Source organism: Phascolarctos cinereus, unplaced genomic scaffold (assembly GCF_003287225.1).
Source record: "Phascolarctos cinereus isolate Bilbo 61053 unplaced genomic scaffold, phaCin_HiC Scaffold_7;HRSCAF=346, whole genome shotgun sequence".
Lineage (NCBI taxonomy): Eukaryota > Metazoa > Chordata > Mammalia > Diprotodontia > Phascolarctidae > Phascolarctos > Phascolarctos cinereus.
In genome coordinates this window covers 88,530,599-88,558,042 of record NW_027556180.1, presented here as the reverse complement: position 1 = coordinate 88,558,042, position 27,444 = coordinate 88,530,599, and the positions used below count along the sequence as shown (strand labels likewise).

General features: G+C 43.2%; 1 protein-coding gene across 1 annotated transcript in view; it reads right to left on the bottom strand.

Annotated features, from left to right (window-relative positions):
- NUFIP1 (nuclear FMR1 interacting protein 1) overlaps positions 1 to 27,444 on the bottom strand; it is a 52,432-nt gene that overhangs the window by 7,531 nt on the left and 17,457 nt on the right. The window contains exons 6-8 of the mRNA XM_020971517.2: positions 19,598 to 19,690; positions 14,365 to 14,624; positions 4,052 to 4,168 (exon numbers count right to left, since the gene is read on the bottom strand). Of these exons, the coding sequence (XP_020827176.1) occupies positions 4,052 to 4,168; positions 14,365 to 14,624; positions 19,598 to 19,690 (470 nt within the window). The remainder of the gene's footprint in view (positions 1 to 4,051; positions 4,169 to 14,364; positions 14,625 to 19,597; positions 19,691 to 27,444) is intronic.

The following is a 27,444-nucleotide window of genomic DNA, read 5'->3' as shown; positions in this document are numbered from 1 at the left end:
CCCAATCTCTCTGCTGACCTCCAGTCTAGCCTCTCCAATCACCTTTCAGACATCTCAAAGTGGATGTCCAGTCAACATTTCATGTCCAAAATAAAACTCCTTATCTTTGCCCCCAAACCGCTCCCCTCCATTACTGTAGAGGGCAACACCATCCCCCAGTCCCTCAGGCTCACACAACCCAGAAATCATCCTAGATTCCTCACTATTTCACCCCACCACCCCTCTCCAATGTCTGAGCTATTGCCAAAGCCTGTCAATTTCACCTCTGTAAAATCTTTCCAATGCCCCTTTCTCTCCTCTGATATTGCAGGCCCTAATCACTTCAGGTCTGGACTGTTGCAATAGCCTGCTGGGGGTGGGGGTGCGGGGTGTCTGCCTGTCTCAAGTCTCTCCCCCTCTCTAATTCACCCTCCATTCAGTCACCAAAGGGGTTTCCTAAAGCTCAGGTGTGATCACGTCACCCCCCACTCAATAAACTCCAGGGGCTCCTTATTGTCCCCAGGAGCAAACACAAAGTGCTATCTGCTGTTCAAAGGCCTTCTTCATACATCTAGCCCTTCCTAGCTTTCCAGTCTTTTTGTACCCTGCTACTGAACAGGTATGCTTCGATCTAGTGATACTGGCAATCTCTCTGCCCCCAGCATTCTCTATGGCTGTCCCCCTGCCTGGAACCCTCTCCCTTCTGCACTCTGACTACTGACCTCCCTGGCTTCCTTAAAATCCTAACTAAAACCCCACCTTCCACATGAAACCTGCCCCCCCACTCTCCTCAACCCCTATTTCCTATTTATCCTGTATACAGCTTGCTTTGTATATATGTGTTTACTTAGCATCTCCTCCACTAGACCATAAGCACTTTGAGGGCAGGAACTGTCTTTTGCCTTTTTATGTACCCCAATCCCTTAGCACAATGCCTGGCACGTAGTAAGTCCTTAATAAATGTTTACTGATTGATTAGATCAATCTAATTTCTGTGATATTTCCAAGCTCTCTTCCATAAAACTGTGCATAAAATATATAGAGAGCAAATGTGGAAGGCATAGACAATCCCATAGAGGATTCAGTTCTCCTTTTTGATATGGAAGGGAGCTAGCACTGATACTGGTGGCCCAAAGAGAAGGTGAACCTCTCCTCCACTGCCATCTTTGCAGTGGACCTAGCTAGTAGTGGACCTGGGCAACAGCTGAGAGCCAATTTTCTTCTTAATATGCTTAATAAATGTGGCTACCTGGTGTTACATTTAGCATGACATGGATTTTCACGTTTCTTATAGGCCTCAAAGAAGCCTTCCATTTCAGGATGGAGGTGGTACAGGGACGGTTTTCTGGTACAAGCATAACAATCTTGGCCCTGCAACTTCCCTGGCACCGTTACTTTGTGCTTTGCTATGCCAGGAAGGGAAAGATGAGAAACACATACAGAAGGATAGAAGGTGAGTTCCAAAGCGGTTCATGACAATTACAAATAGAGAGTTGGGGAGGAAGAATTTCAGCCACCAAAGAACTGGGTCCCTCAGAGCTTCCTATCACTCCCTCCCACTTCAAACATTGGTCCCATTATCCTAAACCAGATGCATAGAAGACAGATCAAAGCTTATTGCTGCAGAGTATTAAAGTGCATAAGACCATTAGTACCTCTGGTACCTCCATGCCTTTCTTGATTTCTGCACCATGTCCTAATTTAGGGCCATCTTCCTATCTTCCCTTCACTCTTCCATTCCAATTTTAATTCTAATTCCATGAGATTCCCTCCGACCTTACTCAAAATTCTTTTGTTTATGTTTTTTAATAGTGATGTCCTCAACATGACAACTCTGAAATCAAAGATACTAAACACCATGTACAAGACAAAAGAAAGCACCCTATTAGTAACAGCACCTGTTTTTATGGGGTTCTGTAAACCTGGGGACAGCTTTCTTTTCTATCTTCTGTCACAAACATAGCTGATAAAAAAGAAACTCAAGGTATTATGTTTAAAGAATCACTTCACTTTCACATTAGGAATACTGTATACAAAAGTCTTTGTTATTTGCAAAGGTAACAAAGATAAGGGATCTTCTATTAGAGTAAAAACAGGATGGTCAAATTTCAACTCAACTGGCTGAAAATAACACAATTTTGCATGTTTATAATACACTGAATGTCACTTTTTCCTTTTTCTTTTCTTTAACCAGACCTAAGCTTTTACCCATATACAGAATTTCCTCTGCCAATGAGGATGGGCACCTTCTCTGCAACTTGGACAATTGGTTGAGACCCTAAGAAATTAACTGAATTGTGCAAGGTAACAAAGCCAGTAGTATCAGGGGTGAGACTTGAATCCGGGTCCTCTTGATTTCAAGGCTAGCTCTCTATCCAGTTGGCTGCTGCTCTAAATGTCTTCTTTTACAATGGAAGACTCTCTCCTAATCATCTCCATGTCTCAAAATACCTCAGCAAGGGACTCTGGCCCAGTCAACTCCAAGAATGTTATCAGATCCCTAAAGAGAGGGACTGTGTCAGAGAGCATTCTCAAGAGTGTCTCAAAGTTTTCATCAATCTCTCCAACTTCATTCTGACCCTCTTTTCATGCTACAAACCTGTACTTTCAGACTCTAAACTCTCATCCTCATCATAGTATCCCCCCCCCAACTTTTTAAATTAAGTCATCTTGCCATAAGAGAAAAACCCACGAACTCTCCCAATGGCCTGGTCGGAACCCGGCCTCTGCTGTCGCAGAAACCTGCTCACGTACTAAAATTAACCCTAGTTATTCACACAGCATTCTAACATAACTTACATCTACATGGACTACAAAACTGTGGGAATAGGCCAATAGTCCATCTGATGGAATGAAATAAGCATTTATATGGTATCTACTATGTGCCAGGCAAGGTCCTGAGCGCTTTACAAATATTAACTCATTTGATCTTCACAACAACCCTAGGAGGTAGGTGCTATTATTACCCCCATTTTACAGCTGAGGAAACCAAAGCAAACAGGTTAATTGCCTTATCCAAGGTCACACAGCTAGTGTCTCAGGTAGGATTTGACCACAGACCCAGTGCTCTATCCTCCATGACACTTCTAAGAGTGGCATTATAGGAGAAGGGGTGGTCATTGTCATGATGAAGAAGCTGAGAAGGACAAGGATGAGGAGAGGGAGGAGAAGAACAAGATGATGCTGACAACAACATTACGAAGACAGGGTGTCCCCAAAGTCTCAATGTAGTTATAGGGTTAATCTGTTAAAACCGCACTAAAACTTTTAGGATACCCTGAAGTCATCTTGTATATAAGTAGCACTTAATGGTTTCTGAAAGACTTTCACATACATTATTTCAGGCTGCTCTTCATGATCTCATCCCCAAAGGCTAAGAATTTATGCTTCACATCCCTGACTTTTCTAGAATGACTCACTTCTAAATAAAAGATCACTCCCATTTCTGAGGGCATATGCTTTGCTGAAAATGAACGAAAGAGAGCCAAGTTTGCTTTAGTGGTTTCCACCACTCAAGCTTGCCAACCTTTGTAGGCCAGCACCCAACGTGAAGAATTTCTCTCCACCCTTGAGAGGTGCTGTGCATTTTAATGGGCCTTTCTGGCTGGTTCTTTGGTCCTGCGTACCTTTCCAAGGAGGGATGTAAAGCGAGTAAAGAAAATAAATGACTCTTTGCTATGCTGGTTAGCACTCCCTTCATTCTTTTTAGTCCCTGGCTATCATTCTTATCTCCTCTACTCTCTTCTCTTTTTCTGCCTGGTCTTTATTTAATATACACATTGGGCATCGAATGTGTTTATATCTGCATACAGAGATATAAATATAAGCTCAGGCTCAGCTCCTTGAATCTATCTCACTTGCCTCCTCCCAGTCTGCTCCCACAATCCCCCAGGCCTCCAGCTTTCTCTCTCTCCCATGTTTAACTTTATCTCTCATGCCAAATTAAAATGGAACCTGAAAGTCAACATAAAGGATGTGCAATACAATATGAAAGGGATTTAATAAGCGCATTTCATACTACAGATTACATTGCAGGCAAAAAAACTGATGCAATGAAGCTGCAACTACTCACCCTCTGGCTCACTCTCTGACCCTGACATGTTCCCGTAGTTAGTCATCAGTAAGCCCAGGGCTGAGGTGACTTCCTTGGGGATGACGACATTTTCTGGCTTCTCCTCCTTGTCGGACTCTGGAAGAGAGGGAAAACAACTTGAGAATCTTGTCTAGATTCCCATGAAACTGCTGGATCCCAGTCTCTCTACCTCAGCCAGCCTCAATGAATACTGTGTTTGAGGGCACCATCAAAAATGATTTTAAATCTAACCAGCAGTCAATGGAAGGCAATCCTGCTCTGGCTCTCTAAAGGACAAACTTCCAAAGAGGTAGCAAATCTCTCTTTAGTTTATACTCTTTACCAAATGGAAGGAACAGAAAAATCCAAATGGATACCACACAGAGCCCAGGCACACCTCATATACTGAGGATGTTAGTTCTATCTTCTCCAAATAGACTTAATTATAGGCTTTGCTATTAATTATAGGTCATACAAATGATACAAGAAATGTGTTCACTCTTATCAGTACAGGTCTTCCCCCAAGTCTCCAAACAAAAACAAAACCACAATTCTAATCAAGTATGCAGAAGTATTTCCATTTTAAAATAAAAAGATATGTTTAGAAGAAACTATAATATTTAAACAATGCTATAGAGTAGAATCTTAGCCAAGGAATTACGTTGAAATGAAGACATTTAGAGCTTTCCATATTCAGAACTTCTAAAGACTCTAAGAAAAAAAGCAAAACTATTTTGGGGGGAAAGGACCACATATGGGAATTTAGTTAACATTAAAGCCTACTTCTAAAGGTGAAGCACCTGTATCAGGTCAAGCAGCAGGCCTCCACGTTGGCCTGGGTCAACAATGCCTATGTTACTTGGCTGCCCTAAAGACATACCATTACATTTGTTTAGGGCAACCACAAAAAAAATGAAGGCTGACAAAAGGCTTAAGCATAATCACTCACTTGTCTAAGATGGTGCCAATCCACAAGAGATGCCATACATGCTTCAAGAGGGAGCAGCTAATGGGAAAACCCCAATACATCAAGGAATAGAAAGATTCCATGACATGCATGCTAATCACTGCTCTCTCCTGGATGGAAAAACGCAGAAGTCTTTCTCATGTACAATTGTCTCCTCCAGTATTTATGCTAAATATCAATTTGCTCTCTTAATTCGCTAAAGAGAAATGAAAAGAAGAATCTACAGTTTGGAACATTAAGGAGATTCCATGGCTATATTTATATAGATGATTCCAGGGAAAATAATCATGAGCAAAGCTGAGATCTCAGATAGGAGAGAGACAAAGAAAGGCCAAGCTACAGAACCATCATTCTAAGACAGTGTTAGGGGGAGGGGGCTCCCCCCACAACATATTGACACTGTTTTAACTTCTCCACCCTCTCGTCCACTTCGTTTACACTTGTCAGGAGGATCACCACAGGTAACATCCCCCCCGCCCCCACCCGTCCCGGTTACAGAGAATCTGTCTTATTTTAAAGGTGTATATTTAAAGGTAAACAGCCATGGCATAGTTGATAAAGAGCTGGCCTCTGGCCCTAGGCAGACCTGGGTTCAAAAGTCCTATGTCTGATGCCTACTGGCTGTGTGATTCTGGGAAAGTCATTCAAAGACAACAAGTAAGAGAAATGAGTTTTCTCATCTGGGAGTTCCCAATATCAATGAATTTACAGACTAGTCTCTATTCCTATATCTGAAAACTATAACCAATAGTCCATCCACTTGTTTTTTGCTTTTTAATATTCTGATGACCTTATGCCAATATAATTGGTTTCTTTTGTAATTCTACACATTTTACTTTATGCATTTTAAAACACCGTTCTGATGAGGGGGTCCCATGGGCTTCACCAGACTGACTGCCAAAGGGGTCCACAACCCAAAAGGGGTTAAAACCCCCAGCATAAAGAGTAGTGATGAAGATGCTCAGTCACAGGAAACATCTTGAAAAATATCAGCTCCCTGTCAGCACTGTTCAAAATGTCCCTTCCGAAAAGGATTCCTTCTTATCACAGCCACAGTCGCTCTGTGAAGAATCCCCAACAACAGGCGTTTCCAGCAGAGTCAACAGTGAGCCTAGCCACAGCAGGGACCAGGCTACGGCCCTCACCCAAGAAGTTTCTGGCTTAGATTCCTAAGCCAGGGTCAAAATTACTTTCCCTGTGCCAGTTATGAAGGTAAGGACAGGAAGATATAAACTGTTTTTTAGTTCCCTTGCATATTCCACTCTACACTCTAAGGCAGCAAAGGCCCTTAAGAAGAATCAAATTGGATGGCTCAAGTTTCCATCCATAAGGATCTCTCAGGACAAGTTTAAGAACATTTAAAAAATGCAAAGCAATCTTCACTTATTTTTTAAGCAATACAATTAAAACAACACTCTAAATCTCATTTTAAAAATACTAGGTGAGAAAGTAAAATTATAGAAATGATGGCTGCAAAAATATCAGGGCATTAATTTATTCTCTTGCTAGCTCAAAATCTTGATTTTTAAAACACCATGTGCGGTAAAAAAATTAAATACACAGGGGCAGCTAGGTGGTGCAGTGGATAGAGAACTGGCCTTGGAGTTAGGAGGACCTGAGTTCAAATTCGGCCTCAGACACATAACACTTACTAGCTGTGTGACTCTGGGCAAGTCACTTAACCCCAACTGCCTCACACACACACAAAAAAGTAAATACATGCACTCAAACACCATCCCCAATTGTATTCTCACTTCTGCGAAACACAACACCATAACTGAAGAAGATGGAGTAAGGGGGAAGGGAATAAGCACTTATACAGCACCTACTATGTGCCAGGCACTGTACTTCTTACAAATATTACCTAATGTTATCTCAACTGAGGACACATCACTAAATATATCTGTTTTTAAACTCAGTTTCTATTTCTGAACATTGACAGCAAAAACTTCCTCTTATCCTTCTGCTAGATTTAAAAGCGGTTTCTCTTTTCCTATTTATGATTGAGTTCTATGAGATTAACTACAGCTACCCTGGAAGTTGTTTCCAGAAGGTAACTCAGAAATACATCCAGTTAGTCAGTCACCCAACATCTATGTATTAATCACCTGCCACGTATGTACAGGGTGCTGCGGGGGTGCAAAAAATAAGACACCATCTCTGCCTCATGGCAGGTTACAGTCTACTAAAGATATGCCACATAAATAAATAATACAGTAGAACCGCCAGTGCTACGTTATCTGAGAGAGGGAGGAGGGAGGGACAGACAGAGAGAGAGAGAGGGAGAAAGAAAGAGAGAGAAAGAGAAAGCGAGAAAGAGAGAGAGAGAGATAACTCTGGCTTTGGGGGAGAGGGCATAGAGAGAAGATAGCAGTAGGGAAGGCTTCATGAAGAAGACGGGTGTCCAGTGAAGATGGTGATGTAAAAGGTGACAAGTCAAGCCCAGCTTCCTAAAGAAATTTCCCAGCAAAGACAGCAAAGGTCATCAGAGGAAAAAATAATCAATAAAAACAACAGAAAACACTGATGAGCTCCTCCCAGAAAGCTGAGGGCACTCTGAGGGAGCCTTGCCAGCAGGGCCTGAAGCCAGACCAATCTCGGGCATGGGATGGTCGCATCCAGAGGAACAGAGACTGAGGTGAGGCAGAGATTCTTTGTGGACTCCAGGAAGCCAGAAGTCAGCATATTCTCTGTTGTACCAATGGAGTCCGTGAGGGTCAATGGCTGCGTGCAAACTGGGTTACCAGGAAGTGAAGGCAGAGGGCAGAGCCTGATCTAAGCACTGGCTGGCCCACCAACCCAAGACAGTGGACAAAACTACCGTCTAGCCACCCCATCTAGGAGTGCTAGCAAACAGGCACAAAACCTTGACCTGGCAAAAAGTCTCAATCCAGGAACTGTGGCTGGGGGTGCAAGCAAACGGGAAAAACAAAACAACAACAAACCTCTTCATATAATGAAAAAATGCTATCGACAGAGAGCTGCCCAAGAGGTAAACCCAGGAGAAGGGCAACTTCACAGGAATACAAGCAGAAGCCCGGGGGAAAAAAAAAGAATGACTCAGCCACAAGGCCTCCAAGAGCAGATAGAGGAAACGGTGAAAAAAAAACCTAAAAAGATAAGAAAAAACTTTAAAAATAGGAAACATGACCCAATCTGCTTATTTTTCTGATGAGAAAACTGAGGCCCAGAAAGGCTGGCTAAGTGACTGTGTTCAGTCACCAGCTAGCAAGTACCTGAGATGAGAGTCAAAGCTAGCTAAGTCAGTCAGCTGACAAGCACTGGGAATACCAAAACAAAGGGTCCCTGCCTCCAAGGAGGTCACAATCGAACGGAGGCAACAGCACCAAAACAACTGTGTCCAAAGAAGATCCAGACCATGGAGATGGAAGGTAATCTCAGGGAGGAGACACTGTCTGCCCGAGGAGGGCAGTGGGAAGGCCTCTAGCGAAAGGCAGGACTGACGGCAAGTCTTGAAGGACTCCAGAGAAGCAAGGAGTTAAGAGCTGAAGAGGGAGAGCACTCCAGGCAGCGGGACCAGTCAGTGCAGCAACTCTCCTCATGTTCTGTCACAGTGACTAACATGGAGAAGGTTCTATGGTCTGTGGAGGCGCTCAGTTCAACATCACTGACCAGATGCTTTTCTTCTGCCTCAGACCGGAGACCAATAATCTTCCTGAAGTGATCTAATAGGGCTGTGACTAGCTAAAAAGGGAGGGAGGGAGGGAGGGAAGAAGGGAGGAAGGGAGGGAGGGACAGAAAGAAACTAAACTGAGTAATTGTAAGCCATCAATCTGACCACACCATTAGGAATATAAAAATACAACTCTATAAAGGCGACCAAAAGATGGCAAATCATACTCCCCAAATGACAAGTTTGAGAAATCCATAACACAAGAAATTAACACAATTTGGTATTCCAAAGGGCTTTCCACTTGAAATAGCATTTTTTTCCCCACAATCTTAAATAGTTGCAATGTGATATATGACACACCTAATATCAACAGTATGTAGGTAGGAAGATGATGATAAAACAACCATCCCAACCCCAAATGTGGTTTAGTTCTTACTTCAAAGGATACTCAGTTCCATCAGTGTGAGCATTATCTCCACCACTGAAGACTGCAAACCTTTCTTGTCTTGGTGGCTAAGGACAAAAACAAACGAAAACTCCATCTCGTACCTGTCTGCCTGCCAGCCTCCTGGTGATGACCCTCTCTGAACTTAGCCGGGCTGGTTCTCAGAAGACAGAGTGTACTGCTGGGCTCATACCCAAAGCCTATTAAACTGGGTAGAATTGCCAGAGTTTATGCTCCTCTGCAGCAGCCTTTGAGATCTCAGGAATCATTTCTACATCAAAATGAAGATTTTTGTGGAATATGGTCTAGTCTAGGTCTCAGCTCAACAAGTATACTTTGGAGCTAGGAGCTAACTAGCTTTCAAGGAAATACAAAAGGCGGAGAGAAAAGGGCAGAGTGTACTGGTTCCCAGCCTCAGTTCAAGACTCACCTTTGGATCACTAAGTGTCTAGAACAAAGGTGCCCAACTGGAGGACAGCAAAAATCCAGAGGGTGGCTGGACATGATGAAAATAATTGGGAAATGTTTGACAAGATAAATAAAAATACAATGTGACACAGATAATGTTAACTTGTGGTTTTCTAAGTCAACGTGCTGCCTTTTCTATTTGAATTTTGACAGTACTGGTCTAAAAAGCATCTCTCAGGATTCTATGGAAAGGCTCAAAGTGGAAGAAGACTATATACCTAGAGAGTATACTCTCTGCACTGCACATGAGTTGGGTGAAGGCTTGGGTTGCCAGCAAACCCTCCTATGCCCCATCCATCTCTCCGGCCCTCCATGCCATCTAGGGAGCAGAGTCCACACTCAGTTCAGAGGAGCTTCCAGAGGTTTCCCCATGCTGCCCAAGTTGAGACCATCTGTTCAGGGCTTTCTTCATCTCCTTTCAAGTTGTCATGATACTAAAATGTGAATGTGCATGAGCAGAAATAAAGAAATACACTTTAGAGTGAGATCTGGCCAAAGACATCACATACCATAATGAAAAATGCTAAGCACTCCATCAGCAAAGAGGTTTTGTCAGGCTGTGATCCCAGTGCAGTAAATTCTTTAAAGTATCTGTACGCTGGTCCAAGCTGCAGGGATCAATGTCCTTCTTAGGGTATGAGTAAAGTTCTCAGTCAGGCCAATTAGAAAAGAAACTAAGATGGGCAAGAGTGTTAGGACATTTTCATCCTGAGTGACTTAACTCTACTGTGGTCTGACGGTGAACAGAGTGAGCCTGCTGCTGCTGCCATCAATGGTAATTCGAACACTAAACAATACAATAAAATGGCACTATACCACCATCTCTCTTCCCCCTGGACCAAGGGGTAGAAAGAATTGGAATGATGAAAGGTCAAGAACAGAAAGCCTTTTGGGGAGTATTAAATTTTGGCAAGGTAAGGATCCCCTTTTCCTCTGCCTACACACTCCTGAGAAGGGTTTGTGTCCCTTCCCCACTCCTCAATCTGTCTATATTGCAGAGAATCAAATAATATGGATCAGGTCATAGAACTTCAGAATTGGAAAGAACCTTAAAAGTTGTCCAGTTCAACCCCAAATGATGCACCAAATTCATTCTACAACAGGCCCTACAAATGACTATGCAGCCTCAGTTCGCTGACCTATAGTCAAACCTACAGTTACAGGGAACTCTACTTCATAAGGAAGCTCAATTCCTTTTGGGGACAGTTTCACTTGTTAGGAAGCTCTTCCTAATGCTGAGTCTGAAATGTGCCCTCCCTTTAACTTCCATCCCATGGACCCTAATTTTGCCCCCTCCAGCTAAGTAGAACCACCAGAATCCTGCAGCCCTTCAGATATCTGGGCCAAGACCCCTAGATTTGTCAGCAATCTCCTGGAACCCGCCAAGGTGCCCTAACAGATATTTAGCTCACCTTTCAGAGAATGATTTTCTAGGATTTAGAAGGGCAAAACCCCTAGAGATCAGCATCCAGCCCAAAGCACTCATTTTACAAGTGAGTAAGCAAAGACAGCTAGTATGTTTCCCTTAAATCTTCTCTTCTCCAGGCAAAATATCCCTAACTTGATCAACTAATCCTTACCAGAAATGGGTCTGCTTCTCCTCACTAACCCGATGGCCGCCCTTTGTTTGTCAACATCTCTCTTAACACGTGGCACCTGAAAATAAGCACGTGCTTCCACCTAGGGCACAGTATGGTAGGACGACCACCATCTCTGTGTCAGACATTATGCTTTCACCGATTAGCTGTTAACCTGTCCAGTCTTATCTCACCACATGTCTTCTCTTCACAGTCTGCCCTCCCACCAAACTGGACAACTCTCTGTCCACCAAATGGACAGTAAGAATAACAGCTGCCCCATTTATACGGCACTTGGAGGTCTGCAAAGCACTTTTATACCCATTATCTTCTTTGATCCTTAGAACAACCCCATGAGGTAGGTGCTATTATTATCCCCATTTTACAGAAAACTGAGGCATATAATTAAGTTAAGTAATATGCCCGGGGTCATACAGCTACCAAGAGTCTTTCGGAGTTCCAGACCAATGCTAGGCTCCCTTCACAGATCTAGGGCTGGAAAGGACCCCCATAGAAGCCCAGCCTGCTCACTTTTATAAACGAAGAAACTGCGATTCAGAGGGGTTCAGCTGCCCAAGGTCACGCAGGTGGCTCCCATCAGAGGCTCCAATCCGAGAGATCATGCTACCCTACCACACTGTCCTCTTAGGTCCCCTGAGCCTTAGTCACCAGGCTCCCTATGCCAGCAATAGCCATCATCGATCTCACTGTCCCGCTGGGCTCTCTGTGCCAGGATATGGTCTCAGACCCCTTGTCAGGTGAATAGGGAGCCAGGCAGCTATGAGCAGGGGCTTGGGGAACTCCCAGAGGACACCTCAACTCAAACCAAAATGACTTGTTTCCAAGGATGACGGGAAGGGCAGAAATTCCAAGAGGAAAACAAAGCCAGATTTTAAGATTTTCACATCAGATCACAGATTCAGAGCTGTAAAGGACCTTGGGTCACCTAACCCAACGCCTTCATTTTACAGATGAGGAAACGGAGGCCCAGAATAAGGGACTTGCCCACAATGCAGCACAGTGGGGATTTAACCCAGCTCCATTAACTCCAAATCCTGAGATTTTCCCCACTATACTACATAGTCTAGTTTCACATGTTAATTAAATATGAATGAATAGTTTTGCTAGGTGGCAAAGAAGTGCTAGAATAGTTGGGAGTTTGGAAGACCTGAGTTCAAATCTTGCCTCAGATACTTTTGAGCTGTATGACACCGGGCAAGTCACATCCCCTGAGCCTCAGTTTCCTTATCTGTAAAATGGAGTTAACAGCACCCACCTCCCGGGGTTGTTGTGAAAATCAAATGAGGTAGGGGGCAGCTAGGTGGCACAGTGGATACAGCACTGGCCTTAGAGTCAGGAGTACATGAGTTCAAGTCTGGCCTCAGGCACTTGGAATTTACTAGCTGTGTGGCCCTGGGCAAATCACTTAACCCCATTGCCCAGACAAAAAAACCCCAAAAAAACCCTCAAATGAGGTAACACATAGAAAGCACTTGGCAAGCCTTAAAGCCTAATCTAAATGCTAGCTGTTGTTAACATAATTACTATTACTGTCATTATCATTAACTTCAATCCACTGGTCACTCCCAGATTTGTCGGAGATCTCCTAGAATCCTCCCAGGTGTCCCTGACTGACACTCACCTATCCCTTTAGAGAATGATTTTACAGGATTTAGACCTGGCAAGGGCACCAACAGATCATATGGTCCAAGCCTCTCATTTACAGCTAAATACACTAAGGGCTAGAGGTGTGACCAGACCTACCCAAGGTCACTTGGGCAGTAAGCAGCAGACCAGAAATTCAAATCCTGTCTTCTTTCCACTACCTGAGGACAGAAGAATTACACAAACACACTGTGGACAGCAGAGCTTCTTCAACTGGGGTCACTGAACCTACTCGGTAACTAGTTTAATAACTGCACGCCAAGACAGGTGCATCTTGTATATTTAAAAAGACGATCCTGAGCAGGGCACCAAAGGCTGCAGGGACAGCCAAGGGAGGCCACGACACACCAAAGGGTCACGAAAGCCAGCTCTGCCCCACATGAACTAGACTAGACTACTGAGTAAACCAAGCGTCCACAGTCCTTTGACTATTCATTTGATAATTTGATAACCCTTAAACTCAGAGATAATTTTCAATCAAAAACAAAAACTATCAGCAAAACAAGCCTCGTAGAAAAAGTCAGCACTTGAACACAGCCCAAATACTTTCTATACTTGACTCGAATAGTATGGTGACTCTAAACACGAGTCAGAGACAGGTGTCCCTGACTCACACTCACCTATCCCTTTAGAGAATGATTTTATAGGATTTAGACCTGGCAGGACAGTATAAAACACACAACGCAGCAGAAAGGACATTAAACCAGGAGTCAGCAGACCAGGGTCGGACTGGCTGTCTGAAATGACAGGATGATAGGATTCAGTCTCCTCAACTCCAAAATGAAGGGTTGGATAAATAATCTGTAAGATCCCTCTAGCTCCAGAATTATATTATTTGTTTACTTTTACATCTTACACATCAACGGATACCTTTCTTCTGCTCAGAACAGTTAGGAGAGAGGAATGCATGAGGATGTCTCATGGCAACACATTCCTACCAAGAGCTGCATCATTCTGCTCAGTATTTTGCATGTTCAAATCCTGGCCAGGTTCACTTAACAGCTGTGTGACTGTGGACAGCTGACTTACCCTCTCTGTTCCTCAGGCCCCTCATTTGTAAAATGAACAGATCAGACTACATGACCTCTACTTCCAGGCCCAGACTCATGAACAGATTAGATTACATAACCTTTACTTCCAGGCCTAGACTCAGGAGCCTAAGTGTGCTACCAAACTTGCTACACTTTACATCAAAACAAGACTGCCTGTGGCTGATCCAAGAGGAGAACGCCAAGAACCAGAACCTAAGGGGGTGTCCACCAACTGGGAAAGGTTGAACCAGCTGGAGCATGTCAATGGAATGGAGTGCTATTACTCTGTAAGAATTGACAAAAGAGATCATTTCAGAGATGCCCGGTAAATGTGGCAAATGAAGTGTGGGGAAAACCAACTCTTTAAACAACGACCAAGGACCAATTCCAGAGGACCTGCCACACCTCCTGTCATAGACGTGGGTGATAGGCTCAAGGTGCAGCAAGAACCCTAAACATGTGGGCAATGGGGGTGGAAGGGTAGAGACGGCCCTGATGTCATCCCGTATCTGCCCTGGGACCTCACCAGCCTCGCTGTCAGCTAGCATGCCCAGAGGATCCATGTCCTTCTGATAGACCTCTGTCTGGGCTGCAGGCGGCTCTTCTGCTTGGGGCTCGCCTGGAGGAGAGACAGCAGGGGGTGCGCCTTTGGCCACTTCTTCGACCACCGCTGGCATTTTCCGGCCGCCATGCCGCTTCTGCCACTTCTGCCACTTTCGGTGCTTCCCATGCTGCTGCTTACCGGCTGATTCGTTTGGACGCTGTTTCCACTTCCTCTGCATCTTTCTGTAGATAAGAAATACAAAACTTCTTAATAGCAAGGATTTTGTTTTTAACTCTCTAAAATACATTTCTCAGGTGGAAATGCAATCCTGAGCATCCAGCCCATGTGACATCTGATGCCCTCTCCACAAAAATGTAAACCCCAGTGAAGGCAGGAACCTTGTCTTACATAAACTTTCTCTCTTCAGCACAATATTCTGCACAGAATTTAATTTATTAAAGTGACATTAATCTTCAAGAAAGTAAGAAGAGTTGGAAACAAAATAAAACATTCAAAATTTTGTTAAAAATATGAAAAGGCAGAAAAAATGGAAAGGTCGTTGCCAACCTTGTAATGCTGAGTTATTTTAAAGTAAATGTTTTTTGAGCACAGGTAAGAAAGATGTCAATAGACAGATCAGGGAAATTCAGTGCACCAAACATGAAGTACTTACTAGATGAGGCACATACTGGGCCAGGAGCTAGGAAGTTTAGATATGACACAATATTCCCTGTCCTTTCAGATTTTAGAGTCTAGTAAAAACAACAGCTCTTGCTATGGACTCCCCTCAGGAGCAAAACCTATCTAGTTTACTGAAACAAGCAAATAAAACCAACCAACAAAGAACTTGTAAATAATATAAAGTCACCAAGTGTTACAAAATCTGCCTTTTTTTAAAAAATAAGATCTGTTACATGCATTTTCTATGATGAAAAAATGACAAGTGTTTGCCATAAGGCCTAGGGATACCTGTGCAATTTTGTAACTGTATCCAATGAGGAAGCTCCTGTTATTAATACTAACTAGTATCTGATGCCATGATACATGCCTTCCTTTTAAGAACTTCATAAATAGTCACAAAAAGATCCTATGGTATTTCCTTGTCTCCAGACTGTCACAATCCTGTGGAGTGAGAGGGAAAGCACTGCCAGAGAAATACAAATACACGCTCTCTTCCCTGGGAGAGAATACCTGTAAACAAGCAGGGCAGGAGACAGGCCCTACTCCCAGCTGGATCTCAGCCTCACATGCTAAGAACAGCCCGAGGTTTGTCCATCAGTGAGGCCTGTAGTTTCCCTGAGGATTATAATCTTCCCCACCTGCCCCTGGAACTCGTGCCTGAATGCTGGATACCTGACGCCTACCCTGTGCCCCGTGCTCCTGGCACAACATCAGGCCCATGAGCCCGCTCGTGGTCCCTGATCTAGGATGAACTACTCTAGCCACACAAACTGAGGAGTGATCTACTCAGGAGGCACATCACCCAGGAATGGCCCTGTTGAGCTCTGCAGATGGTCTCCCTACATTCACTGACCTGCACCTTGAAGTTCTTCGTGCCAACCTCGAGTGCCTCCGGGGTGAAGATAACCAAACGGCTGGAGTGCTCATCACTGTAGGCCACCAACCCAGCAGGTTCAGTCTGCTGAGGCTTGCCTGGGCTTGTCCCACCTCCTGAGTCTGATTTCATTCACCCTGGGGTCACCAAATACCCCAGACTGCAACACAAGGGCAGGGTGGTCTTGATCTATGCAGCTACTGTGGAGCGTGTCATCGCCAGGAGAGGCCAAAACTGAAATCACCTTCCCCATCCTACCAAATTTCAAAACCTTCGAAGAGGACTCACAATGGTCCAGGTGCATCTCAAGATACAATCAGGTACAACCTCCAAACCCATTCCCCACCCAGCGGATCTAACTCAGGGGGATGAGAACCTCACGTAAAGGTATCACATGTCATGCATGGGTGATTGTTAAGCCACCTAACGAAGTCTAGGCCTAGCTAGATCATGTCAACTCAGACACTCACACCTCCTCAGTACCACCTGCCGTGGACCCCTCCCTCCCTGACATCAGGGAGCTCTGCCCAGATCCTCCATTTAAGGACAGTGCCCAGGGCAGAGAACTCATCATTTCCCACCTGCTGCTCCAGCACAGGATAGCCCCCCCCCCACCTTCTGTTTCTTCTTTTTATGTATAATCTTCCCCCAACAGACTGTGAGCTCCTTGAAGGCAGGGACTGTCTTTTACCTTTCTTTGTATCCTCAGTGCTTCCTTAGCGTGGTGCCTGACATTTAGTGGGCACTTCATAAAGGTTCATTGACTGACTGACTAGTAAACTGTGAAAGAATTCACTTATCTCCAGCACCCTCCCACCTTCTAGCTCCTGACATAGCCTCATCCCAATCCACATCACTCTACTATTCTTGCTCTTAGCAGACTGTCCACCAACCCATAAGATGCTAAATGAGAACTAAAGCATTTGCTGATAAAAGTCTAACTGACTGAATTTGCTTCTTTAACGTCCATGGAGTTATCAAAACTGACCTTCTAAAACAAAATACATAGAAGAGGAAATGAGGACCACAGAATCACAGATTTAGCACGGCATGGTGAACCAGTCTAATCTCTTTATTTTACAGAGGGAAAAACCTGCAGCCACAGTCTGAGTGTGAATTGGTTGTAAGCCATAGATTCAAACTCAGATCCTCTGACTGCAAACTCCGTGCTCTTTCAAGCCTATCAGACATTCTCTCAAAGACACTACCTACCTTGCCAGCCAACTGACCACTCCCTGTAACTATACTTCTGGGGAACAGCCCAGGGTACTCCTGATAGCAGCTCTGGCAATGATTCAGCCAATTATCCCACACTGAGGCAGCTTTTTGGGGGCAAGGAAAGAGCTGACACTCATCAGGTCACCTTTTCCCCATCCCACTGTGAGGGAGCAAATAAATTAAATCTCCACAGACCACTACTTCAAAGAGACTGGCTACCTGTAACCAATACCTTTAAGATACTTATGAAAGTACTAGAGAATCAAAGAAAAGAGGCTACATTTTTAGGGGTGACCATAAAAGAGTGAGGCTGATGCTCACAGGTGACTTATGGAATTAATCTCATTACATAATAATGTAATTACTGTAAACTGTACTGTAAAATGTAAAAACTGAGAGCAGGTTATAGAAAACAAATGGGACAGAGGCAGAGGTAAATACCAAGAAGTCTTATAAAAAAGATTTCAAATTCATCGTTCGTTTCTTTCTAGACTCGGTCTTCAGTGTACATATGATTCATACTCAATTTCTTAAAATCTAAATCTTCTTTAAATATCACAAGCAATTCACAAAGAGCTACAAAAGCACAAGATGAATTTTATCCTACCCTGTTCATCCATAAATAAATTGCTAAGTAAATAAAATAAATTGCTAAATTCTCCAACCACAGAATCTTCATTTTTTTTTATCCCTAACCCATTGAGCATAAACTCAAATCAGTTGAAAATGGCAGGCTGAGTTTACAGTGCTGCCATGAGATAAAAATATGATTCTATATGCCTAAAACTGTCACAGTAGGTACCACGACTAAAAACTTGTCACCACACATAGAAGACCATCTATCATCATGTCTTGCTTTTAAAGCCATACTTTGAAATTCGATATTTTGAACGTTTTATAGTAGAGGAAACTGAATCTGAGGAATTTTCTAAATGACTTGCTACAGTTAACACAGGTGAAAGGGGTTGGATTTGAAGTCAGAGGACTTGGGGTTCATTCTACCTCTGATCCTTACTACCTCTAAGACCTTGAGCACTACTCCTCCTCCTACTAGTCCTACTCCTCCTCCCACTACGACTACTAAAAGCAGCCAGTGCTTACACAGCACTTGAAAAGTCTGTGAAGTGTTTCAGAAATATTACCTCATGTGATCCTCACAACCCTGGGCGGTAATTACCATTCTTATCCCCATTTTACAAATGAGGAATCTGAGGCAGGAGGAGGTTAAGCTAGTTAAGTGCCTGAGGCCATGTTAGAACTCAGATCCTCCCAACTCCAGGTCCAGTGCTTCATCCACTGCACCCCCCGTTGCCCATCACTTAAGCAAGATCTCCCTGGAAGAGGAAGAGGCTGAACTAGATCTTCTGCCTCCCCACAAAAGTCACTTCCAATTTTAGATCTATGATGTCTAGACTACGTACAGCAACGGTCGGCCCAGCATAGTGGACAGGGCTGAACCTGGATGCAAGAAGGTATGAGCTCAAATCCTCAACACTTTAGTCATCTAACAATAGGGAAGTTACCCACCCTCACTAGGCTTCATATTCATATGTAAAATGGGAATCATATATGTGGCAGAGTACCCATTCCACAGGGTCGTTGTGACAGTCAAATGAGCCGACATAAAGCACTTTGCACATCTTAAAGTGCCTGGTACAATGGCCATACTTTGCTTTATGAAAGGGAGAATGGCAGTGAATAGAGAGCAGGCTTTGGATTCACGAAGAGCCGAGTTCAAGTTCAGTGCCTCTGTGACCACTGACCATCAGAGTCTAAGCAGCTCTCAAGAACTCTAAGTTACAAAGGAGTTGTTGATCTGTATTAGTGTAGGGAATTTCCACACCAGATGCTTCCCATGTTAATTAAAGGCACAGGTCTAGACCAAATTTAAAAATCACTTAAAATCCTACAACCTACGTTCACATTTCATAATCGTTGTGTTTTTTGCCAATGACCAAATAAGGTAGACTGGACCCAGTCTACTGAATAAGCAGAGATTACGTGCATTTACCTGAACTGGTTATGACAGTAGAGAAACTTTTGTTTTTTTAAAGTAAATTAAGGATAAGGTCTCAGTAGTTTCAGGAAATAAGTTATAACAAACTGAATGGCAAAGGTAGGTGTACAATACCACTTATTTCAGCAAACAAGGCACTTAGCTGGCTGTAAGGTTCCCCCCACCTGATAAACACTAACTTTTTTAAATTAAGGAAGCCCCAGGAACCTTCTGGCATCCAAATCAATCAGATATTCTTGCCAAGAACAAAGATATAACCATTTTTGAGTCAGTAAGGAAAGTTCCAAGAGCAAGGACTAGAGAGCTCTTGGTGCTGCGTAATGTTACGCTTCTTGTTTATAAATACATTCTGTTAAAATAAGCATCAAGAGAATACAAGGAAGTCAAAGGGCTTGAACAACTCTGCTCACAAGAAGGAAACTTACCCAAACTGGGTCGTTGTCAACACTTCTCCTCTCTGCTCTTTCTCCTCTTGTAACAATTTCTTCTTTTCAATATTAGCTCGGGTTGGAAAGTTTCTACAAAAGAATTCAAATTATTTTAAAAAGATTTCTCAATATCTCCACAGTTGAGCCACTAAGAAATTTCTGCACTTAATTATTATTTATTTAAATCAAAGAGGGACAGCTAAGTCACAGGCTTTTCATTTCTTCTGGAAGAGATAGTGTTCAGTGGTTTTTCAGCCATGTCTGACTTCATGACCCCATTTAGGGTTTGCTGGGCAGATTCTGAAGTGGTTTGACATATCCTTCTCCAGCTTACTTTACAAATGAGGAAAATAAGGCAAATGGGACTTGCCCAGGATTTTACTGCTAGTAAGAGTCTAAGCGGGGATCTGAACTCAGGAAGATGAGTCTTCCTGACTCCAAGCCCAGGCACTCTGTCCACTGGCCCATCTAGCTGCCCCTGACATATTCTGAGAAGAGGGAAAAAAGTAAAAAGTATATATTTTTCACATAACAACTCTCATAAGCTCCCAAAACAAGGAGAAACTAAAAACTTTGGTTTTGTGAGCTTAGCTTCTTTACCTGCAATAATGTTGGGACAAGTATTCATAAAATCAATTCAGAGATACCTTTAGGACATAATACTGTTAAAAAAAAAATCTTGCCTGAATAACTAACCTCCCATGATAAAGTGCAGAGCTGGTGGAGTAACAAGAGAGACAGACTGATCTTGACTTTGGCGAGGACACCAATGCTGCCACACAAGTCAAACTAGACAAATATGACCGGCAGCGCATGACCATGGATGGAGGGAGGCATAACTTGGTTATACAATAAGCTATCAAAAAAAAAAAGTACGAATCTGAAGGCAGACCTAACAAACAGCCTCCTAAAGATGTAGTTCTGACTCTGGTTTAATATTTGTACTGGAATAATGAAATAGAAAAGTATATTCTTTATTTAATATGGCATATTTTATTATCATATTACTTTATAGAAAAAATTGAGGCCTTTCAAAGTAAACTCACTCTTCCTCCATTCTCTTCATCTCAACCCACCCCCACAACATCATCTTCTATTTTCTCCTCCTTTTGCTGTCTCTAACAAGAAGGTAGCCCACCCTCTGAACATGCATTCGATCCCATTCCCTATTTTCTACAGCAGCCCGATTATTGAATTTAACCCCCTTTTCTCACGAATCTTCAACTTCTCTTTCTCTGTGGTTCCTTCCCTATAACCTTTAAACATGCCCAGTCTCTCTCATCCTTAGAAAACCTACACTAAACCCATCCATTTGCTCAAGCTGTTGTCCCATCTCACTCTTTCCTTTCTCGGCTAAACTCCCAGAAAAGACTGTCTCTACATTTGCTGCCTTCACTTCCTCTCCTCTCACTCACTCCTTGACCCTCTGCAATCTCATTCCCAACCACATCACTCTCTCCCAAGTTATCGACAATTTCTTATTTGCCATATCTGATAGTCCTTCCTCAGCCTTCTTTGTCTATCTGCTATAACAGACACTGGGGACCACCCTCCCCTCCTGCAAACTCTGCTCACTCTGGGTTTTCTGACACTACTCTCTCCTTGTTCTCCACCTGCCTGTCTAATGCCTCCTTCACTGGGTCATCATCCATAGCACATCGCCTAGGGGTGGATGATCCCTAAGGTCTCCTGCCAAACCCTCTTCTCTTCTTCTACATTCTCTCCTGGTAACCTTATCAGCTCCCATGGGTATAAGTATTACCTCTGTGACTCACACATACAGACAGAAATGGATTAGTGACATATAGACAGATGATAGGTAGACAGAGATGAACTGTGACAAATGATGAAGATGGATGACAGGTATGTAGATAGACAGACAAATGGACAAGTGACATGTAGACAGATGATATACATGACAGGTAGACAGAGATGAATAGGCAATAAATGACAGGGAGAAATACCACCTTCTCGCCTGGTCCCCCCCAACTGGTAATGATCTCCCTCCCAAACTACCTGGTATTTAACAACTTTGTATCAATTTATGATTATCTATGGGCTTGCTGCCACCTCTTTCAGAATGTAAGCTTCCTGAGGGCAGGGATTTTCTCACTCTTCGTCCTTGTACCTAGCATTCAACACACAGGACATGCTTACTAAATGCCTGCCTGCTTCCTTTATTGGTTCTTTAAATTTGCAGATGATAAGAGTCTAGGTGAGATGGAGTGGCTCAGAGCCAGAGACGGAGGACTAGAAAGTGGTATAGCGGTTCTCCTTTCACAACTGTGACTAATATGGAAATAAGTACATGGTAGCACATGTATAACCCACATCAAATTACCTACTATTTTCAGAAGTGGGAGGGAGGAAGAAAAATTTGGAACTTAAAATCTTGTAAAAATGAATGCTAAAAATTGACATGTAATTGGGGGAAAAAACAACCACTATAAATACATTTCCATAAGGAAATTTAGGGAGACTTACTTGGGTTAAGAAAAAACAAATTATACATACACAAGATGCGGAATTACAGGTCAAGAGCCCAAAGGGACCTCAGAGATCACCTAATCTCATTCCTTCATTTTTCAAAGGAGGAAACTGCAGGAGCTAAGTGACTTGCCCAAGGTAACAAGGGTAGTAAAGATTGGAGGCAGGATATGAACCCAGGTCCTCTGTCTTTAGAGCCAGTGCTATTTCCACTATTCCACATTGCCACCTGAGTGGGCTAGCTTGGTTATAAACAAGAATGAGAGAAAGTGATCCTGGGGTCATGATGTATAGAGAGTAAGATGAACCAACAACACAACCAGAAGCTTTTTAAGAACTACATGACTTAATCCTCAACTTACACTATCATCTTACGGTGTTTCAAGCTGGTTTTTAAGTCAGTTTGTTGGGAATCTGGAACACGCTTTCCTACAGAAGCAATGTCATACATGAGATCAGGTTCTCAGACCAGGGGAACGAAGGAAGGAAGGCAAGAAGGAAAGAAGAAAGGAAGAAAATCAATTTATCACATAGTAACTGAAGTACAATCCTTACTAACATTATCATGGATCCCAGCTATCCCATGTAACAGTACTTGTATGGGAGAATGTACTTGTAGCTCCAAGTTGGGGCTACCAGAGAATCTCAATCTGTCTCACCCTGGCTGAAGGCACTAATGTCCAGGTATCGAAGGGCGGTGACAGGCCGGGGCCAAGATCTCCATGAACCCATGGGGTAAGAAGCCTCATGGTACAATGGCCTGCTGTCAGCGTCCACCCCGGGTGACAGCCGTCAGTCTCAGCCAGTTCGTCTCGTCACAGCCACCACCTGTGGTTTCCGATCAGGACTGCCCTCCTTTCCTGGCTCTCTGCCCAAAAGAAAGCAGTCATACTGCTTCTTCTTCATTACTAATCCCCCAAAAGAGAACACAGAGCTTTTGAAGTTTTTTAAGACTTTTTACTGTTAGTAACAATGGGAAAACACCAGCAGAATAAAAAGGATGTCTCTGATGTTCACCCTCCCACCCCCATATTCTTCCACTTAGACCCTGTAGGGAAAGACGGTCTCATAGGCGTTAATCTTGGGTTGCTGAATTACAAAGAACTAGAATATGCTGATCTATCTATACATCAGAGGCAAACCAGGCTTCGGAACCAAAGCCCAACATGCTTAAGGCAGGGCCTTGTGGCACTTGGTAACAGGAACTCAAGCACCTAAGTCAACGAGAGCTACCTGTTTACCCAGAAGCAGTGAGAGGCAGTGCCTGGTTCTGTGCTCCTGAACTAGAGAGGAATGTGAAAAACCCCAAGAAGACTCAGAACAGACCTATGAAGAAAGGCTAAAGGCACTACCCAGCCTGTGAGAGCAAAGGCTGCAAGGTGACAACTGAGAGGCTTTTTTTAGAGGAGGATGATTGGTAGCAGCTGCTCTCCATCTGAAGACAAAGCATGCAGAAGAGACTGACGAGCTGAGATGCTAGCTTCCCACGGCCTCGCCTCGCCCAGGCACGCAAATCCAGGGCTACTCAGCCCCTCAAGGCCATTCCTAAAAGTCACCTGACTGTGTACCTGCATGCATACAGTATCTGTAGGCTGCTACTGGTGAAGATCACAGGATTAATGATTTAGAACTGAAACGACTGGTTCTTAAAGACCATCTAGATCAACCCCCTCACTTCACAGAGGAGGAAACAAAGGCACAGAAGTCCAGTGATTTGTCTAAAGCCACTTGGATTTGGTGGGATCTGAACCCAGGGTCTCTGATTCTAACTCCAGTGGCTTTTCAGCTACATCCCACTCCTCATACCTTACCCGCCCCCACACGTACTCTGGGATCCAGTAACACTGACCTCCTGGCTATTCCTCACCCAAGACTCTCCGTCTCCCAACTCCAGGCATCTTCTCCGGCTGTTGCCTGCCAAGAATGTTCTCCCTCTTCCTCCTGGCCTCCTGGCTTCCTCCAAGTCCCTGCTACAGGAAGACTTTTCCAACCCCCCTTTTATACTAGTGCCTTCCCTCTGTTGTATCTCCAGTCGATGTGTGCATATCTTGTTTGTACATGGCTGTTAACATGCTGACTCCCACTGGACTGTGAGCTCTCTCAGGGCAGGCACTGTCTTTTGCTGTTCCTTGTATTCCCAGGGCTTAGCAGTGCCCCGCACATAGTAGGCACTTAATAAATGCCAACTGACACTTCCTCTCTCCAATACAGAGCAAATACTCCTATCATATTGTACCAGAACACATACATATTAGCTGTCAGCAAATGTTTTTGGAGCACAATGACAACAGACAAAAACTGCAATGAGAAGATGATGAGTGAACAGGACTTCCACAGTAGCACTAGAAAAGACTCAGCTAGGTGGGGGTGGGAGGGGAGGCAGGGAATTCTCATCTTCTGCAGGTATTTAAGACCCTTTTCCTAGCAGAGTTTCAGTATAATCCTGCTGAAGGTCAAGAGGGCAAGATGACCTCACAAAGTCCCCTCCAAAGTCCTAAGAGTCTATAGTTAGAAGAATCTGGGAAATTAGTTCATATTTCCTTCCAAGTTTTATCCTCTTCTTACTCGCCCAGATGAGAGATATTAAACTAGAAATAAATAGAGAAAGCAAGAGTATTAGAAAGCAAAGCCACCTCAAGAAGGGAAACAAGAAATATTCGATTTAGTTACAAACAAAGACAAAAATCTGAGCGTTAATTTAGCTGTCTCTAAAACACTCGAGGCTCTCACAATCTGGAACCCACCTCACCAACACAAAATACCTAATGCTTTCTCCCTCCACCCTCCAGGAAGCGGGAGCTGTGAGAAGAAGGAAAAGCCACCCACCCTCTTAAACAGTAGGGCTCTTTGATACAGGATACAGTTTAAGTTCCTGAAGTACACTTGGAATAACAAACCCAGAGAATACCAAGGAAAGGAAAATAATTTATTCCTTGTTCCTACAATTATTTAAGATCAAAATCTGCAAAGAATTTCTTCCCTTAGGTAGAATGGCCCTAATTAAGCACCCCAAATCTGACGATGCCAATGGCTGTTTCCAGGCATCGCTTTCTAAGCACCTACTGTGTGCCAGGTACTGTGCTAAACAGTTGGGATACAAAGAAAGGGAAAAGCCTTAGACTGCCATGTCACTGTATGTCATTACTTTGCTTAAACCTGAAAAATTCATTTATGGGAGAGAGGTGAATAGTTGATATTTCATAGTTAGAGGTGGAAAAGATCAGGAGGATGACCTGGCAGCCTTAAAGGTTAATGCTGTCCTAGGCTGCAAAGGGGTTACAAGGATGGGAAATCTGCAGCCTCAAAGCCACGCATGGCCCTCTAGATTCTCAAGTGCAGCCCTGATTTCCTGATTCAATCAGGGAATACTAGTCTATGGAAGCTGAACCAGAAGCCAGAGGCCCTCACTTCAAATCTGCCTGCTACCTGTGCAACTCTGGGCACGTCTCAGCCTTTCTAGGCCTGTTTTCTTCATTGTAAAAAGAAGGGACTGAATCGGATGATCTTCAAAGTTCCTTCCAGCTGTAGATCTACGATTCCATGTAATTAAGTGCAAAGGTGTCCTCTCCTTAGACTCAACACTTGTCAGAGGCTTCCTAAGGAAGCTGCTCATTCACCTCAAGCACTCCCCTTCTTCTGTCCTTGCCTCGTTGGTAATCTGAATTTTCAAGACATGGCATTCAACAGAATTCTCTCACAGCCAAAGTTAACTACTAAAATCAAGCATATAACTACACCACCTAGTGGACTCCCAAAAATTAGACTGGAGCTCTGGTTTTCTCCTTTTAATCTCACACTTAAACAACAAAACACTACCACTTCCTTTGCTTACACCAAAGCCTGGAGAAGTCATACTACATATATAGAGAGACTGAGATAGAGATTTAAAAAGCCATGCCTTACTAAGCAATCAAGTCCAGACACAATGCTACCGAAGGGGGGAAAAAACCCTCTGGCATAAAATCTCGACACAAAAAATTCATTCTAAAATTAGTTTTTAATTAAGCACATTAGGCCTCCTTTACTTACCTTTCTTCAACAATAAGGAAGTAATTTACAAAATGAATCTTTGAAAAAAAAATTCCCTATACCCAAAATTCTAAAAATTTCCTAAATAATTTCTTATAGCACAATAGTATTCCATTACATTCATATACCACAACTTGTTCAGCCATTCCCCAATTGATGGGTATCCCCTCAAGGAAAAGAGCATTTCTAAGGCCCCTTTCAAGCTCTAAAATTAGTATTATGACATAGTGAAATACAGAGAAAAATCTACAAAACATTTCACAAGATCCTCCAATGTGAACCCTGACACTTGGTGACTTCAACACGAAGTCCAGGTTCAAAGAAAACAGAAGATTGTAAAGTTATTTCATTTTAGAAGACAAATGCCATTTTAAAATAATTAAGATGGGGCAGCTAGGTGGCGCAGTAGACAGAGCTCCAGCCTTGGAGTCAGGAGGAGCTGAGTTCAAATTCAACCTCAGACACTTGAAACTTACTAGCTGTGTGCCCCTGGGCAAGTCATTTAACCCTGACTGCCTCACCAAAAAGCGCAAAAAAAAAAAAGATGCACTGAGACTATGACATTAAAAATATGGTTTTACAAAATAACTAATACAAAGATTTGGAGTAGGGAAATTATAAATGTATTTTTGAGAAAAATCAAGCAATCTGAAGCAATACTCCAAAAAATTTCTATTCGTCAAACATGTGTTAGAAACTATATAAAAGCATCTGGGAATGCCTATAGTTAAGTACTACAGAAATGACAGATAATGGAAATATTACGAAGACCTCCAAAGGAGTCAGATGTATAACTATTTGGTTTTTAAAGGCCACAAGGGGAAGAAAATCTGTAACTTACCTTGGTAACTAGTTCTGGCACTTAGAAATCCTAACTGAAGACAAGTTTAAAATGCTTTCTCCTACAAAACTTTAATGTTTTATATGAATACTTAGGGAATCCACATCTAATTGGAACTAGGTACAGAACACAAGCTGAGGCCTGGCTTGGGAGGGCTTAAGGAGGGAAGCCAAAAAGAAAAAAGAAAAGAAAGACACTTTTATTCTTGTCTTCCAGGAGCTAACACAATTTAACTGAACTGATAAGAAATGACTGATGATAAAGCAATTTATCAACAAGTGTAAATTACATTTGAGCCTATACTGTCATCCTTTCCCAAAAGACCCATTTCCAGTTTCCAGCACTGGCCTTCAAGCCTCATAGCCTTGCAATCTTGGGGTCACCTTTTAATTAAATTGAAATGAATCCAACATATGAGCAACTTGTTGGTAAGGCTGCCAGAACACTAGACACTGGTCTTAATTCTGACAGTCACAACCTTGCTTCA